Source organism: Moschus berezovskii, chromosome 4 (genome assembly GCF_049115385.1).
Source record: "Moschus berezovskii isolate FMDL1 chromosome 4, NW_MosBer_1.0, whole genome shotgun sequence".
Lineage (NCBI taxonomy): Eukaryota > Metazoa > Chordata > Mammalia > Artiodactyla > Moschidae > Moschus > Moschus berezovskii.
In genome coordinates this window covers 8,511,859-8,525,242 of record NC_142463.1, presented here as the reverse complement: position 1 = coordinate 8,525,242, position 13,384 = coordinate 8,511,859, and the positions used below count along the sequence as shown (strand labels likewise).

The following is a 13,384-nucleotide window of genomic DNA, read 5'->3' as shown; positions in this document are numbered from 1 at the left end:
AAATTCAAGACATCTGTATATTGTTAGCCCTTTTTCTGCCTCAAGCATGTCTTATTTTTATAATTTTAAAAGACATTTTTAAACAGATAGAGTGATAAGTGGAGAGAATCCCTGGTGACTCAGCGGTAAAGAATCCAGAAGCGGATGCAGGAGACCGGGGTTCAGTCCCTGGGTCGGGAAGATCCTCTGGAAAAGGAAATAACAACCCACTCCAGTATGCTTGCCTGGGAAATCCCATGGACAGAGGAGCCCGGCAGGCTACAGTCCATGGATCGCAAGAGTCAGACACAGCTTAGCATCCAAACCACCAACAGTGATAAATGGCTTGGATCCTGGAACAGAAGAAGGACACCAGTGGTGACACTGGTGAAGTCCAGGTCAAGTCTGGAGTTGGGATCACAGCAATGTGCTTGTGTTGGTGTCTTAACTTTGACAAATGTACACAGGGGAATGTAAGATGTTAACAATGGCAGAGGGGCTGAGGGCTCTGTAAGCATTCTCTGTATTATCTTTGCAACTTTTTTATAAGTCTAAAATTATTTCAAAATTTAAATTAAAAAGTGATTAGGAGAGAGAAACAGAGAGACAGGCTGGTATCCAAGTTTTACTCTGGGATACAAAGATGTAGGCTTACCCTTGCCCCCACTGCATCTGGAGCAGCTTCCCAAAGATGCTAACGTTACCTATGACCTTTGCTCCCCACCACACACTTTTTTTTTTAAGACTTAGATTTTTAGAGCAGGTTTACGCTTCCAGGTGGCTCGAGTGGTAAAAAAAAAAAAAAATCTCCCTGCCAGTGCAAGAGCCACAGGAGATGAGAGTTCAACCCCTGGGTCAGGAAGATCCCATGGAGGAGGAAATGGCACCCACTCCAGTATTCTTGCTCAAAGAATCCCATGGACAGAAGAGCTTCGTGGGCTATAGTCCACGGGGCTGCAAAGAGTCAGACACGACTGAGCAACTGAGCATGTGCAGGTTCACAGAAAAACTGAGAGGAAGGTACAGAGATTTCCCACTGACCCTCTGCCACACACATGCTCAGCTTCTCCTGTTACCAGTATGCCCCATCAGAGCGGCACATTTGTTACAGTTGATGAACCTGCACTGACAGGTCATTATCACCCAAAGTCCATCGTGGACATTAGGGTTCACTCTTCATGCCCATTATTCTAAAGGCTCGAGCAAATGTGTAATGACATGTATCCACTATTGCAGTATCATAAGAGTACTTCCACTGCTCTGACAGACCTCTGCGCTCACCAGTTCTTCCCTTTCCCTGACCTGGCCTCTGGCAATCACTGATCATTTTGCTATTTCCATAGCTTTGCCTTTTTCAGAATATTGTATATTTGGAATCATACAGTATGTAGCTTTTTCAGAATGGCTTCTTTCACTTAGTAATATCCATTTAAGGTTCCTGTATGTCTTTTCATGGATTAATAGCTCCTATCTTTTTAGGGCTGAAAAATATTCTGTTGTGTGGATTACCATAGTTTATTTATCCATTCACCTACTGAAGGACATCCTGGTTGCTTCCAAGTTTTGGCAATTGTGAATGAAGCTGCCCCAACCACAGTGTGCAGGGTTTTGTGTAGAAATCAGTTTTCAACTCCTTTGGGTAAATACTGAGGGGCACAATACAATCCAGAGAGCATATGCTTAGTTTTGTAAGAAACTGCCAAACTGTCTTCCCAAGAGGCTGTACCATTTTGTCTTGCCACCAGCAATGATGAGAGTCCCCATTGCCCCACACCCTCATCAGCTTTTGGTACTGTCAGTGTTCTGGATTCTAATAGGTGTGTAGTGGTGTCTTACTTCTTTATTTTTTCATTTGCACTTTTCAATGACATACGATGTAGAACATCTTTTCATATGCTTATTTGCCATTTTTATTAATATATCTTCTTTGGTGAGGTATCTGATAAGGTTTAGCCCATTTTTAATCATATTATTTATTTTCTTACTGTTAAGTTTTATACATTTGACTCTCCGTATCTACATTTTCAGGATCTACAGATTCAACCAACCTCAAATGGAAAATACGGTAAAAAAAAAAAAAAGATCCAGAAAGTTCCAAAATGCCAACTTGAATTTGCCCTGCACAGGCAACTATTTACATGGCATTTACATTTATTTACAACTATTTACATAGCATTTACATTGTATTAAGTATTGCAAGTAATCTAAAAGTTTTTCAAAGCATACAGAAGGATGTTCTGTGCATATACTAGGCCACGCTGTATGAAGAACTTGAGCATCCTCGGATTTTAGTATCTTATCTTCTGCAGGACAGCAACGTTTAATTTTAATGAAGTCAACCTTATCACTTGCTTTCTTCATGGATTTTGTCTGTGGTATCGTATCTAGTATTATATCACCGTAATCAAGGTCATCTGAGTTTTCTCCTATGTGATCTTCTGAGAGTTTTATAATTTTACCTTTACATTTAGGTCTGGAATCTATTTGGGTTCATTTTTGTGGAGGGTAAAAGTCTGTGTGTAGGTTCATTTTGACACGTGGCTGTCCAATGGTTCCAGCACCATTTGTTGAAAAGGCCCTCTGCTCCATTGCATTGCCTTTGCCCCTTTGTTAAGGATCAGTTGACTATATTAATATGGGTCTATTTCTGGACTTTTGATCTGCTTGTCTATTACATCACTGACATCACCCTGTCCTGATGAATGTAGCTTGCTAGGAGGTCTTGATGTCAGACAGTGTCAGTTCTTCAGACCTGTTCTTCAGTACTTCTGGCTCTCTCAGGCCTTTTGCCTCCCCATGTAAACTTTAGAGTCAGTTTGTCAGTATCCATAAATAACTTGCTGGGATTTTGACCAAGTATTTGTTTTTTCCCTATATGCTTTATCCCCTACTTTGCCTTCTCAGCATCTCTTTCCAGACTAGACTCAGGAGGGAGGTCTGGGGACTGCTGTGTAGAGTTGAGGAGACGGCAACAGGAGGCTCCATCGTAATAAACAAGATGCACAAAATCTAGCCTCCCTCGCTCTTGTCCCCATTTCTAGTGACCCCCAGTGGGCAGAGCAGTCTAGACGGAAGTTGAGAGCATCACTGCCAAACATCGCTTCCTGTTCCTTCCTGCAAGTCTTTCTTCAGTGTATGACTTGCCCTGACTGGAAACCGCTGGAAAGAAGGGGCTGAGCCCTGCATGACCACCTGCCTCTTCTTTCCATGCAGGCTCCACTTCCTGGTGTTCGACACGGAGGAGGTCCACGACGTTCTGCGCATCTGGGATGGGCCGGTGGAGAGTGGGGTCCTGCTGAAGGAGCTCAGTGGCCCGGCCCTGCCCAAGGACCTGCACAGCACCTTCAACTCCGTCGTTCTGCAGTTCAGCACCGACTTCTTCACCAGCAAGCAGGGTTTCGCCGTTCAGTTCTCAGGTCTGTGCCCACCTTCCACCACCCGCCTCCATCAGTCCTGCCTCGACCCCCCGTCCCCCTCCCTCAAGCCCCCTCCTTCCACCATCTCTCCGCTCAGGTAAAGATGTTTGTTGAGCATCTGCTCTGTGCCTGGTCTATGGGCAGTGCTGGTACTAACATCCGTGCCGAGCTTACTCTAAAGGGGAGGACAGGCAGGCGAATAGACACTGACAGGCCGATCAACGAGTGTGTGGAGAGAGAAGTGTGAACTCCAGCGGTCACCTTGGAACATCAAGGAAGATGTTCCAGGAAAGACGATGCTCAAGCTCTGACCCAAACGATGAGCAGAAGTTACGGAAGAATAGACAGTATTTCAAGGAGAGCATGGTCAGTTATGGCATGGGTTTAGAGTTGCCATGGAGTTGGACTTGCAGGATTCCTGGGTCCTTATCAGATGGGTAAGAGAGAAAAGGGCATCTTGGGTGTGAAGGGCATGTGAAGAGGTACAGAGGCAGGATTGTGGGCTCCAGATGTAGAGGGTTGTCCTTGGCTGAAACCTGGAGTGTATGGGGGAGGCTCAGCAGGAACAAACTGACAGTGGTTTGGGGCACAGTCACGGAAGAACTGATCTGACACATCACACACTCTGATTCTTAGTTTAGTGCAGGTCTCAGTAAGGACTGGGAGCCAAATACGAGCAATCTAAATTCAATTACTTATGTACTGCGGTAGCCAAGTATGGAGGAGCATCACAGAGCTACCAAAAGTGGGCAGTGCTCAGACATCCAAGTCCCGATGTGAGTGCGCGCCTGTGATGGTCCTGCCCCTCCTGCGATGCATCATCTCACATCCTCTGAGGTGCCTCTTCCATCACTCATCTCCCTGCACGGCCAACTCCGCCTCTGTCTGCACTTGTGTTTAATATACAGCAGCTGTCTCATTACCATCTCCTTACTCCACGGTGGGTGTGAGGGGGTGGTTTCCATGGTGATGGCCAGAGCAAGGCTGCGTGGCACCTGGGCCATGGCTTTGCCTCCCCTTTCTCACCTGGTAGATAGATCAGCTAAGGGTGGTCGGGTATATCTCTAGCACCAGTAAGGCTATAATGGCATTACAGAGCCTACTTCCAGCTCTTTTAGGCATCTGTCTTCTCCATGGAGACCAGCATTTAGCAGTGTGGGGTGGGGGGCTGGCACACATGAGGGTTTCCAGGACCATGTTCCTATGTACCCAGTAACTTGCCCACTTATCATTCACACCGGCTGCCAGCCTCATAAGAAACAGCTCCTTGTGGGATTCATTGGGAGTCTTCTTACTGGAAAACCAGCACCCACTTACCCATGGAGAGGGCCCCTGGTGATTACCAAGTAACACTGAACTGACCTAAGATTAGAGTTCCACTGTGGGGTCACAAGAGTCATTTTAGATAAGCATTTCATGACATCTGTCCCCATGAGGTCCATGGGCAGTTCATTGGTATTGCAGGAAAAGGAAGTCTACCTGATCAAATTACGTCAGGAAGGTGCTTAGGTTGAGGCAGACCTAAAGAGATTATCTGTAATTTGGAGCCTCTGAGAACATCTGTTCTGCTAATGCTGATGAATTCAGAAGGTATTGGGCAGTTCACAGTTCCCAAACATATTTTATCGTGGGTGACTTTTTCCAAGGATATCTCAAAAGACTAGCATTTCATGAAACAAACTTTTGGAGATTGCTGGCATATGCCATAGAAAACTCTCCCAGCAGTCAGGCAAGTGGAATGCTAAAGAGACAGCTCAGTCCATTCACTGGGGAAAGGAGAATTAGGAATAATTAAGCCAGATATGTATTTTCTCTGTGTTGAAGCTGATGGGTACAGTTTTACAAAAGGCCCATCATTGTACTGGCAAATTTCCCCCACAGATTTGCGATATCTGACCTGCAGTGTGTCTTCAGGCTTGCCATGTTGGCCAGAGTCCCTAGGTGCTCCCGTGAGCCATGCCTTCACCCAGCAGCTCCAGCTACTTTCTCACGCACTGCTCAGCTCATAGACACTCTCTTCCTCCTTCAAGGTTCATCTCACATGCTTCTTCCTAAGCTCCCCATTCAGAATAAATTGCTGTCGCTACTGGCACCTCCAGCATTTCTGTTTCTTCAGCACATTGCCAATTCTAGGCACTCGGCCTTGCCGGGAACTTGGCCACCTACTTGCCAGCCCACAGGAAGCTCTTAGGGGGTGGGGGCCACCTTGTGCCCCCCATCAGACTCCTGCAGCAGGAGCCCACTCACTACTCAATGGACCACTGGTACATGAAGACATGAACAAGTGGATGGTTTTCTCTTAGCACAAGGTTTCCTTAGGCAAGTCACCCTGAGTATCACTTAGGTCCACAAAGAGAGGGGTGGGAAGAACTACCTGGTCTAGGCTCCAGGAAGGCCATGCCAACCTGGCCTGGCGTGCTGGTATACCTGAGGTTTGGGAAAGGTCACCTTCCCTGTTGCTGTCATCGCTTAGCAAATACCAGCACTGCTCTAGGGAAGAGGGAACGGCTAACCCCACGTTAACGTTATCGTGTGTATTTGACAGGGGATTGTACAGAAATGCCAGGGATGATTAGTGCAGGCTTGGCTTTATTGAGTAAACACGACTGTGTAACATCTAACATCCTGTCTGCACCACATGGATCCAGCCTCTCCCTGGGGGCTTTGCTGAGCAGCTCACGTTCAGGAGCATTAAAGGGAGAAAGGGAAAATGAAGAAAAGGTGAGAGGGAGCCCTGAAGGAGAGGCACGCGTAATCACGGCCATCTATAGAGCCAGCACCACCCTAAACTCTCTGTGACATTATCTCTTATAATTTTCACAAAACCCATAAAGCACGGGCATCATTATTAATCCATGTTGCAGATGTGGGCTGTGGGGACCAGAGAGGTTTCTCATGCAAGGTCATCTAGAGTTAATAAGTAATAAGTTAATAAGTTAGTAGTAGTTAATAAGAGCCTGGGTCAAAATCCCTGTGTCTGATTCCCAAACCTAGGCCCTTAATCATCGCACTCCTTTGCCTCCCCTATATGGTCAGAACAGTGAGCTATTTTTCTTCCAGAGAATCATTTACATGTATATGCTGTAAAGCTGGAGTTGAAAGCTAAGTCTGTTTTTAATTGGGAAGGGAGAAGATTGGTTCTTGTTTGACTTTATAAATAAATTCAGTAAGTGTCTGATGGTGACGGTGTGTTCATTTATTTATTCACCCAAGAAATATTTACTGAACACTACTGTGTGCCGGGTACCACTCTAGGCCCTGGAGATACAGCTGGAAGCAAAGCAGCCAAGGTCTCTGTTCCCATAGTAATGCACAAGTGATCTTCAATAAAGAGGAAAACATATGAACTAGCTAGAGGATTACAGGTTGTGCTATGAAGGGAACACAACACAGTAATGTGACAGATTTGATGCAAAGGGGTTAAAGGGTAAGCCCAGAAGAAGGTGATCAAAGAAGCCTGTCTGAGGAGGGGATGTTGGAGCTGAAAACTGAATGACAAGACAGAGCTGGCAGAGAAAGATCTATGGCAAGAGCGTTCCAGGCAGAAGGGGCAGCAGGTGCAAAGGCCCTGGGGACAGGGATGTCAGGGAGAGAGGGCACTGAGCTGGCTGTGCTGAAAGGAGATTTTACAACTGTGGCTGAAACATAGTGATAGCAGATCATTGAGGGTGTTGATGATTAAAGCTGGATCAAAGCAAAGGATAGGTTTTAATATGTGCTTTCAAAAGAGGAGATTTTAAGATACCATAAACCAGGAGTCAGCAAACTTTTTCTGTATAAGTCCAGGTGGTAAATATTTCAGGCTTTGTGGACCACATGATCTCTGTCATAACAACTCAACTCTGTCATCAGAGCATGAAACCAGCCATAACAACATGTTTACAAGTGAGCACCCCTGTGCTTCAGTAAAACTTTGTTTGCAAGAACAGGCATGCAGCCAGATTTGGCTGTGAGCCTCGGTTTGTTGTATGCTGTCTTAGGCATTACCGGGTATAAGGAATTAGATGCTCCAACTCCAGGACCTGTCTATGCAATCTTAGATCTTTTAATTAATGATATCAGTGTGTACAGTTGCCCTGGGCTTTTGCACCGAGTAACAGAAGAGAGTGGATGCATATCCCCAGGAGATCTGGAGGATGTAGGAAGCATAAAATCTCTCTAAGGCCTCCTGGCTTGCTTAACAATTAATGTGGGAACTACCCTGGCAACCCAGTGGTTAGTTCAGACTTTGCCTACCAATACAGGGGGTGTGGGTTCGATCCCTGATTCAGGGGCTAAAATCCCACATGCCTCATGGCCGAAAAGCATAAAACAGAAGCAGCATTGTGACAAATTCAATAAAGACTTTGAAAAATGGTCCACATTTTAAAAATCTTTTTTAAAGAAAGAACTACTGTGAATTTTACATTTTATTCCATAATAAATTCATTTTTTTAATATAAAAGTTATTTTTCCCAGAATTTCTGAGGAAAATTGACCCTCCAAGCCAATGACTACATTGACCCTGTGTGGCCCAGCGTCTCCCGTTCCCAGGGCCTGCCAAGCAGTCTATGCGCCATGACACAGGCGGGGGCCCTGGAGGAGCAGGGGCAGACGCAGCCGCCCCAGAGCCCGTTCTCTGGATTTCCTCTCGTAGCCTTTTCTTTGGCGTGTTTTCTCACCTGCATTTTATCCATTTATTCCTTCAGTCACGCTTTTATTCATTTGCTCCTCCTTTCCATCATTTATTTGATGTTTGCTTTTAAAATAAAGGTGCTCCTCTATATTACGCTGTCTGATATTAGGCTACAAATATCTCCCAAATTCCTAGGTTTATTGAATTTTTAAAACATCCCAGCTAGTAATGTTTATTTTGAACTCTACCATGCCACTTGCTGTAAACACCAGATTTCTCTCTGTTTCAGTCTGATGAGTTGTACGTTGGTTGCCATGCAAGGGAGAATATGACCTTCATCTGACCTTAGTAACTCCAGCATATTCTCAACCACTCAGCATGCAGGCAGGCCAACTCCCAAACTCCCTTGCAGACCTTTCTGATTGCATATTGGAGTTTATTCTTAATTACCTTGTCACTCCCTCATACGGATCATGTTAGCGACATTTTGCAAATTTGGAAAGCTCTCTGTAACAAGGCTTGTGTCGTTAAATCAAATTGAGCTCAGTCCTACTGTCATAGCACGGCAGTCAGGCTTAACTCGTAGTATATTGCCTCATGATGGACGGATGACAGTGATGGTGAAGGTTTGGGTAGAACAGGTGACGGGCAGGAGCAGCGGTGGAGGTGGTGACAGGAACAGGCGTGAGAACAGAGGTGGTGACACTGTTGCTGCAGTGTCTGATACTGGAAGGAGGTGATGGAGATTCCGGCGGAGACCTCGGTGATGGAAGTGGTGACGCCAGTGAGCATGGTGAGCTGGGAGCCTCACTGTCGGCAGACGCCTAGGCAACCCCACTTTCTCCTCTGTTTTCTCATCCCAGTGTCCACAGCAACATCCTGCAATGACCCTGGGGTCCCCCAGAATGGGAGCCGGAGTGGCGACAGTTGGGAAGCCGGCGACTCCACGGTGTTCCAGTGTGACCCTGGCTACGCGCTGCAGGGAAGCGCGGAGATCAACTGCGTGAAGATCGAGAACAGATTCTTCTGGCAGCCCAGCCCGCCGACCTGCATCGGTACAGGGCAACTGCAGTGTGACCCCCGCTCTCTGGTCCCATCGCTTGTATCCTCCAGGTCTCCCAGCCCCTTAAGTGGCAGCTACATTTGGAGTCTGTCCAGGACAGTCAGAATAGCTGAAAGTTGCAGGAGCCTCCACATTTGCTCTGCTTTGCCTGCCTATGTACACACACACACACACACACACACACACTCTCACACACACACTCACACACACACACACACACTCTCACACACACACACTCTCACACACACACACACACACACACTCACACACACACACTCTCACACACACACACTCTCACACACACACTCACACACACACACTCACACACACACACTCACACACACACACTCTCTCACACACACACTCACACACACACACACTCACACACACACACTCACACACACACACTCTCTCACACACACACACTCTCACACACACACACACACACTCACACACACACACACTCTCACACACACACACACACTCACAGTCACAGTCATACACTCACTCTGTGTCTGCACATGTGCTGTGTGTGCTGAGTCACTTCAGTCGTGTCCAACTCTTTGTGACCTTATGGACTGCAGCCTGCCAGGCTCCTCTGTCCGTGGGATTCTCCAGGCAAGAATACTGGAGTGGGTCGCCGTGCCCTCCCGGGGATCTTCGCCACCCAGGGGTCAAACCCCAGTCTCTTATGCCTCCTGCATTCGCAGGCGGGTTCTTTACCGCTAGCGCCACGTGGGAAGCCCCACTCACACTCTACACACTACAAATTCTTTCCACTTCAAAATGGCCCCAAATTTTGTTTGTCCCTTTTCTCCTGGCCCAGTCCATACAGACTGGGAGGAGGACCATGGGTCACCTCGGGTAACAAGTGTCCCCAGGTTCTGAAGTGACCCTTCTATTACCGGAAGAACTGGAAGGGCACTCACAAGCCTGGATGTAAAGGAAAGACCTTTGCTCTTCTCTTCACAAGGAAATGATTGGTTCCCTGGCTTTTGGTTCTCCAGCTCTGTCCTTAGTCCTTAGATTTCCCTACTTGACAGATGAAGAAGTGGAGGGTCTGCAATGTGTCCAAGGTCACGTAGCTCGTGCAGGTTGGGGCCTGAGTAATCAGTCCTGCTCTCTGGCTCCTGAAGGCTGGGAGGAGGAAGGAACGAGAGGAGAGGAGAAGAGGACAGGAAAGAAAGAGAAATGGATAGAAACAGACACTCCAGGGCCACATGGCTCTTTCCTCGGGCAAAATACAGAGTGGAGCTCTGTACTGTGTAGGCAATGGATGGTAGAAGAGAGCAGGAGTCCTGGGTCCCTACTGTGTGCAGCCCCATACTGGACACTTCCTCACCAATCTCACTTAGCTTTCCATGCAGCTGTCTGTAATGAGCACCATCCCCTCATCTTACAGTAGAGGAAACTGAAACTTGGGAACTTTGAATATCTTCTCTCAAATCATAGAGCCAGGGTACGGCAGTGCCGAGTCACCCCCACATCAGCCTGAACGCGACGCCTTTCACGCTCCTGACTCCCACTCCGACTCCCACCCCAGAGGTGGTTTCCGGAGACTTCCTGAGATGCTCCCCAGCAGTGCCCACCCCAGTGAACCCAGCCCGCTCTTTGCATGCAGGCTCAGTGGGAGGTGCTGTGCAGGCAGCTGAGGACTGGCCTTTGCCGGCCGTGCCCTGCGGCCTGGCATTGATGGTGAGACAGCGAGTGCTGGCCATCGGTGGCAGTGAGGACTCACATGGGTGTGTGTGGCAGGAGCTCAGCGCAAGTGCCGTGGACAGGACGGGGAGGCCTGGGTTTCAGAACCCGCTCTCTTGTCAGCCGCAGCTGTGATCCGCCGAAAGAGCAGAGGATATTGAAGAAGACAGGTCGGGGGGTTCTGGGCTTTGCTGTTTACTGGGTCAGTGGCTGTGGGGAAACCGCTTCAACCCTCTGACCCTTGGTCTCGTCATCTGTAAAGTGAAGGTGAACCTCCTTCGCTCGTGGCGTTGTGGGATGAGGTAGCACTGATCCTGACCTCAGGAAATAGTCGCTTCTCTCCTTCTGTCCTTTCTTCCTCCTTCTTCCTTCCACTCTCCTCCTTCCCTTCTTCGTTTCCTTCTTTCACGTTTTTTGGACGCCCTTCCCTTCCCCTAACCAGACTTCCATCTGGTGGAGGGAATTCTAGTGAGGCGAGGGGGATGAGCAGGTCAGACGACCTCTGAGGCGCCCTCCAAATTCAGCCTTGTCTCAGGCTGGGATTCCTTTGGTTTTTCTTACAGAAAAGCGGGTCCTGACGCGAGGCTGTCCCGGCTGGAGCAGGGGGAAGCCCCGAGCTGAGCCGGTGAGAGCAGTGCACTTGTAGCCGGCAGGGCAGAGAGGTTAATTTGGCTTTCGTTACCCATTCTCCTGCGCTAGGCATGGGGAAATGTTCCTCGCAACTAAATGAGCATCTGCCTCTTCTGGAAATGACAAGCCCCTCCTCATTTCCAGCTCCCTTGGCCGTCTGCCAGGACGGGTCTGGCTGGCCTTCATGCCCTTTCATTATAGGGAGGAAGCAAAAGAAGGTAACAAGCATTTGTGAGCATCCTCCCCACCATAGGCGCTGGGCTGAATGTGGCTACATTTTCACAAATGAAATCACTGTACAGTGAGTTTAGAGCTTTGGTTCTGGATTCCAGTGCCTGGTTCAAGTCAGCTTCAAGGACAGGCTGTGTGGCCTTAGACAAATCACACCATCTCCCTTTGCCTCAGTTTCCTGTCCTGTAAAGCAGGGAAGATAATAGTACCCAGCTCCTGGGGTTGTTTGGAGGATTGAATAAGCTGATGCTATAAAGTACTTAGAGCCATGCCTGGTTCATAGTAAACACTGTGTATGTCAGAGGCCTTTATAGCCATTATTCTTTAAATTTTATTTCATAGATAAGAAAACAGGGGCTCAGGGAGGTGGGATAGCTTTGCCCAAAGTCACAACTAGGAGGAGGCCAGGTCAAAATTGGAACCCAGGACTATATAATGTCAAGATCAATGGTCTTTCCCACAGCTCTCACCCCTTGATACAGCTGGCCCACTTTTCAGCCACCTGGAATGACCAGTGCTTGTCCCCCCAACTCACCCCTGGGCGTGGTGGTTCGTCAGGTCAAGCCTGGGTCTGAGGACAAAACCTATCTTCCGCTTCTCACTCATCGTGGGGGGTGGACAGGGCCAGAGTGAGGGCCTGGAGGCTGTGCCCAGGGTTGGAAGAGAGACCTGGCTCCTGGGTCCAGCTGGGCATCCCAACCCCAGCCCTAACTGAGTACCCACTTGAAAGGATGGGGTGCTGCTGGCTTGTCACTAAGGCCTCGTTTAGTCTCCAACAGCTCAGCTGTCCTCCTGGCCAATGCCTGGGCCTAGAAGGGGAAGGGGGCTTTGTGTCCCTCAGCAAGCCCCACCCGAGCAGCAGGACCCAACCATCCTGTGGGTGTGGCATCCCCAGAGTCCAGCCACAGCCTTGAGGGCAACAGGCCCAGAGCGACAAGGCCCACGCCGGGGTCCTGGTGGGAAGCAGATGCCTGACTGCCTGATACTGGGGGGCCATCACGCAGGGAGCTGGGCCAGAGCAGGGGCCTCGAACCCAAACAGACAGAGCATTTTGGGGTTTGTAGAAAAATAGGGGGAGCAGTTATGAAACAGCAGATTCACCCCATCCATGCCAACTTAAGGGAAGGAACCCCTGGGCTGTGAAGGAAGGTGGAGCCTGGTAGCCCTTGCCTGAGTGGAGGGAGCACTGGGAAGATGCCCAGGAGCTGGGACCACTGCCCTGAGCAGGGTTTTCTGCTCTTCCTGGCAGTACCACTGTGTTTTCTAGGCCAGCCTAGGCAGGGCCACACTCAGTAGACAGGACAGTGTGGTCTTGCTCTATTAAGTTCAAGGTTTCACCCTGATCAGACTGGCCTCCAGTCTGCCCCATCCACCGAACCATCTTGTCTGAAGAAGGGTCAGTGGAGAAGAAGTGAGTGAGATACAAGACAGACTCAACTCAAGGGACCCTCCTCACCCCCAGAAGCTCTTCTCCTGGTACCCCGCCCCCGACAGCCCTCCCCATTCCCACTGCCGCCAGTGGCTCCGAGGTAGCACAGACGCATGGGGGAAGTGATGGGCTTGGGGGCCAGACACAGGTGGGTCTGAGTCTCAGAGTGACTCTGAGCAAGTTCCTTAACCTCTCTGAGCCTCAGTTTCCTCTTTTCTGAGTCAGGAAGGGTAATCCATAGCTTACCGAGTTGTTATGAGATATGGATCTAAAATGCTGGATGTCATATGTGACCTTTAACAGGAGTCCACTGCAGTGTGGCT

The 13,384-nt window shown here is 48.7% G+C and overlaps 1 protein-coding gene across 1 annotated transcript in view; it reads left to right on the top strand.

The window, feature by feature from the left end:
• Nucleotides 1-13,384, top strand: part of CSMD2 (CUB and Sushi multiple domains 2) — a 695,284-nt gene that overhangs the window by 531,368 nt on the left and 150,532 nt on the right. Inside the window, exons 26-27 of the mRNA XM_088835123.1 lie at nt 3,193-3,395; nt 8,874-9,065. Of these exons, the coding sequence (XP_088691249.1) occupies nt 3,193-3,395; nt 8,874-9,065 (395 nt within the window). The remainder of the gene's footprint in view (nt 1-3,192; nt 3,396-8,873; nt 9,066-13,384) is intronic.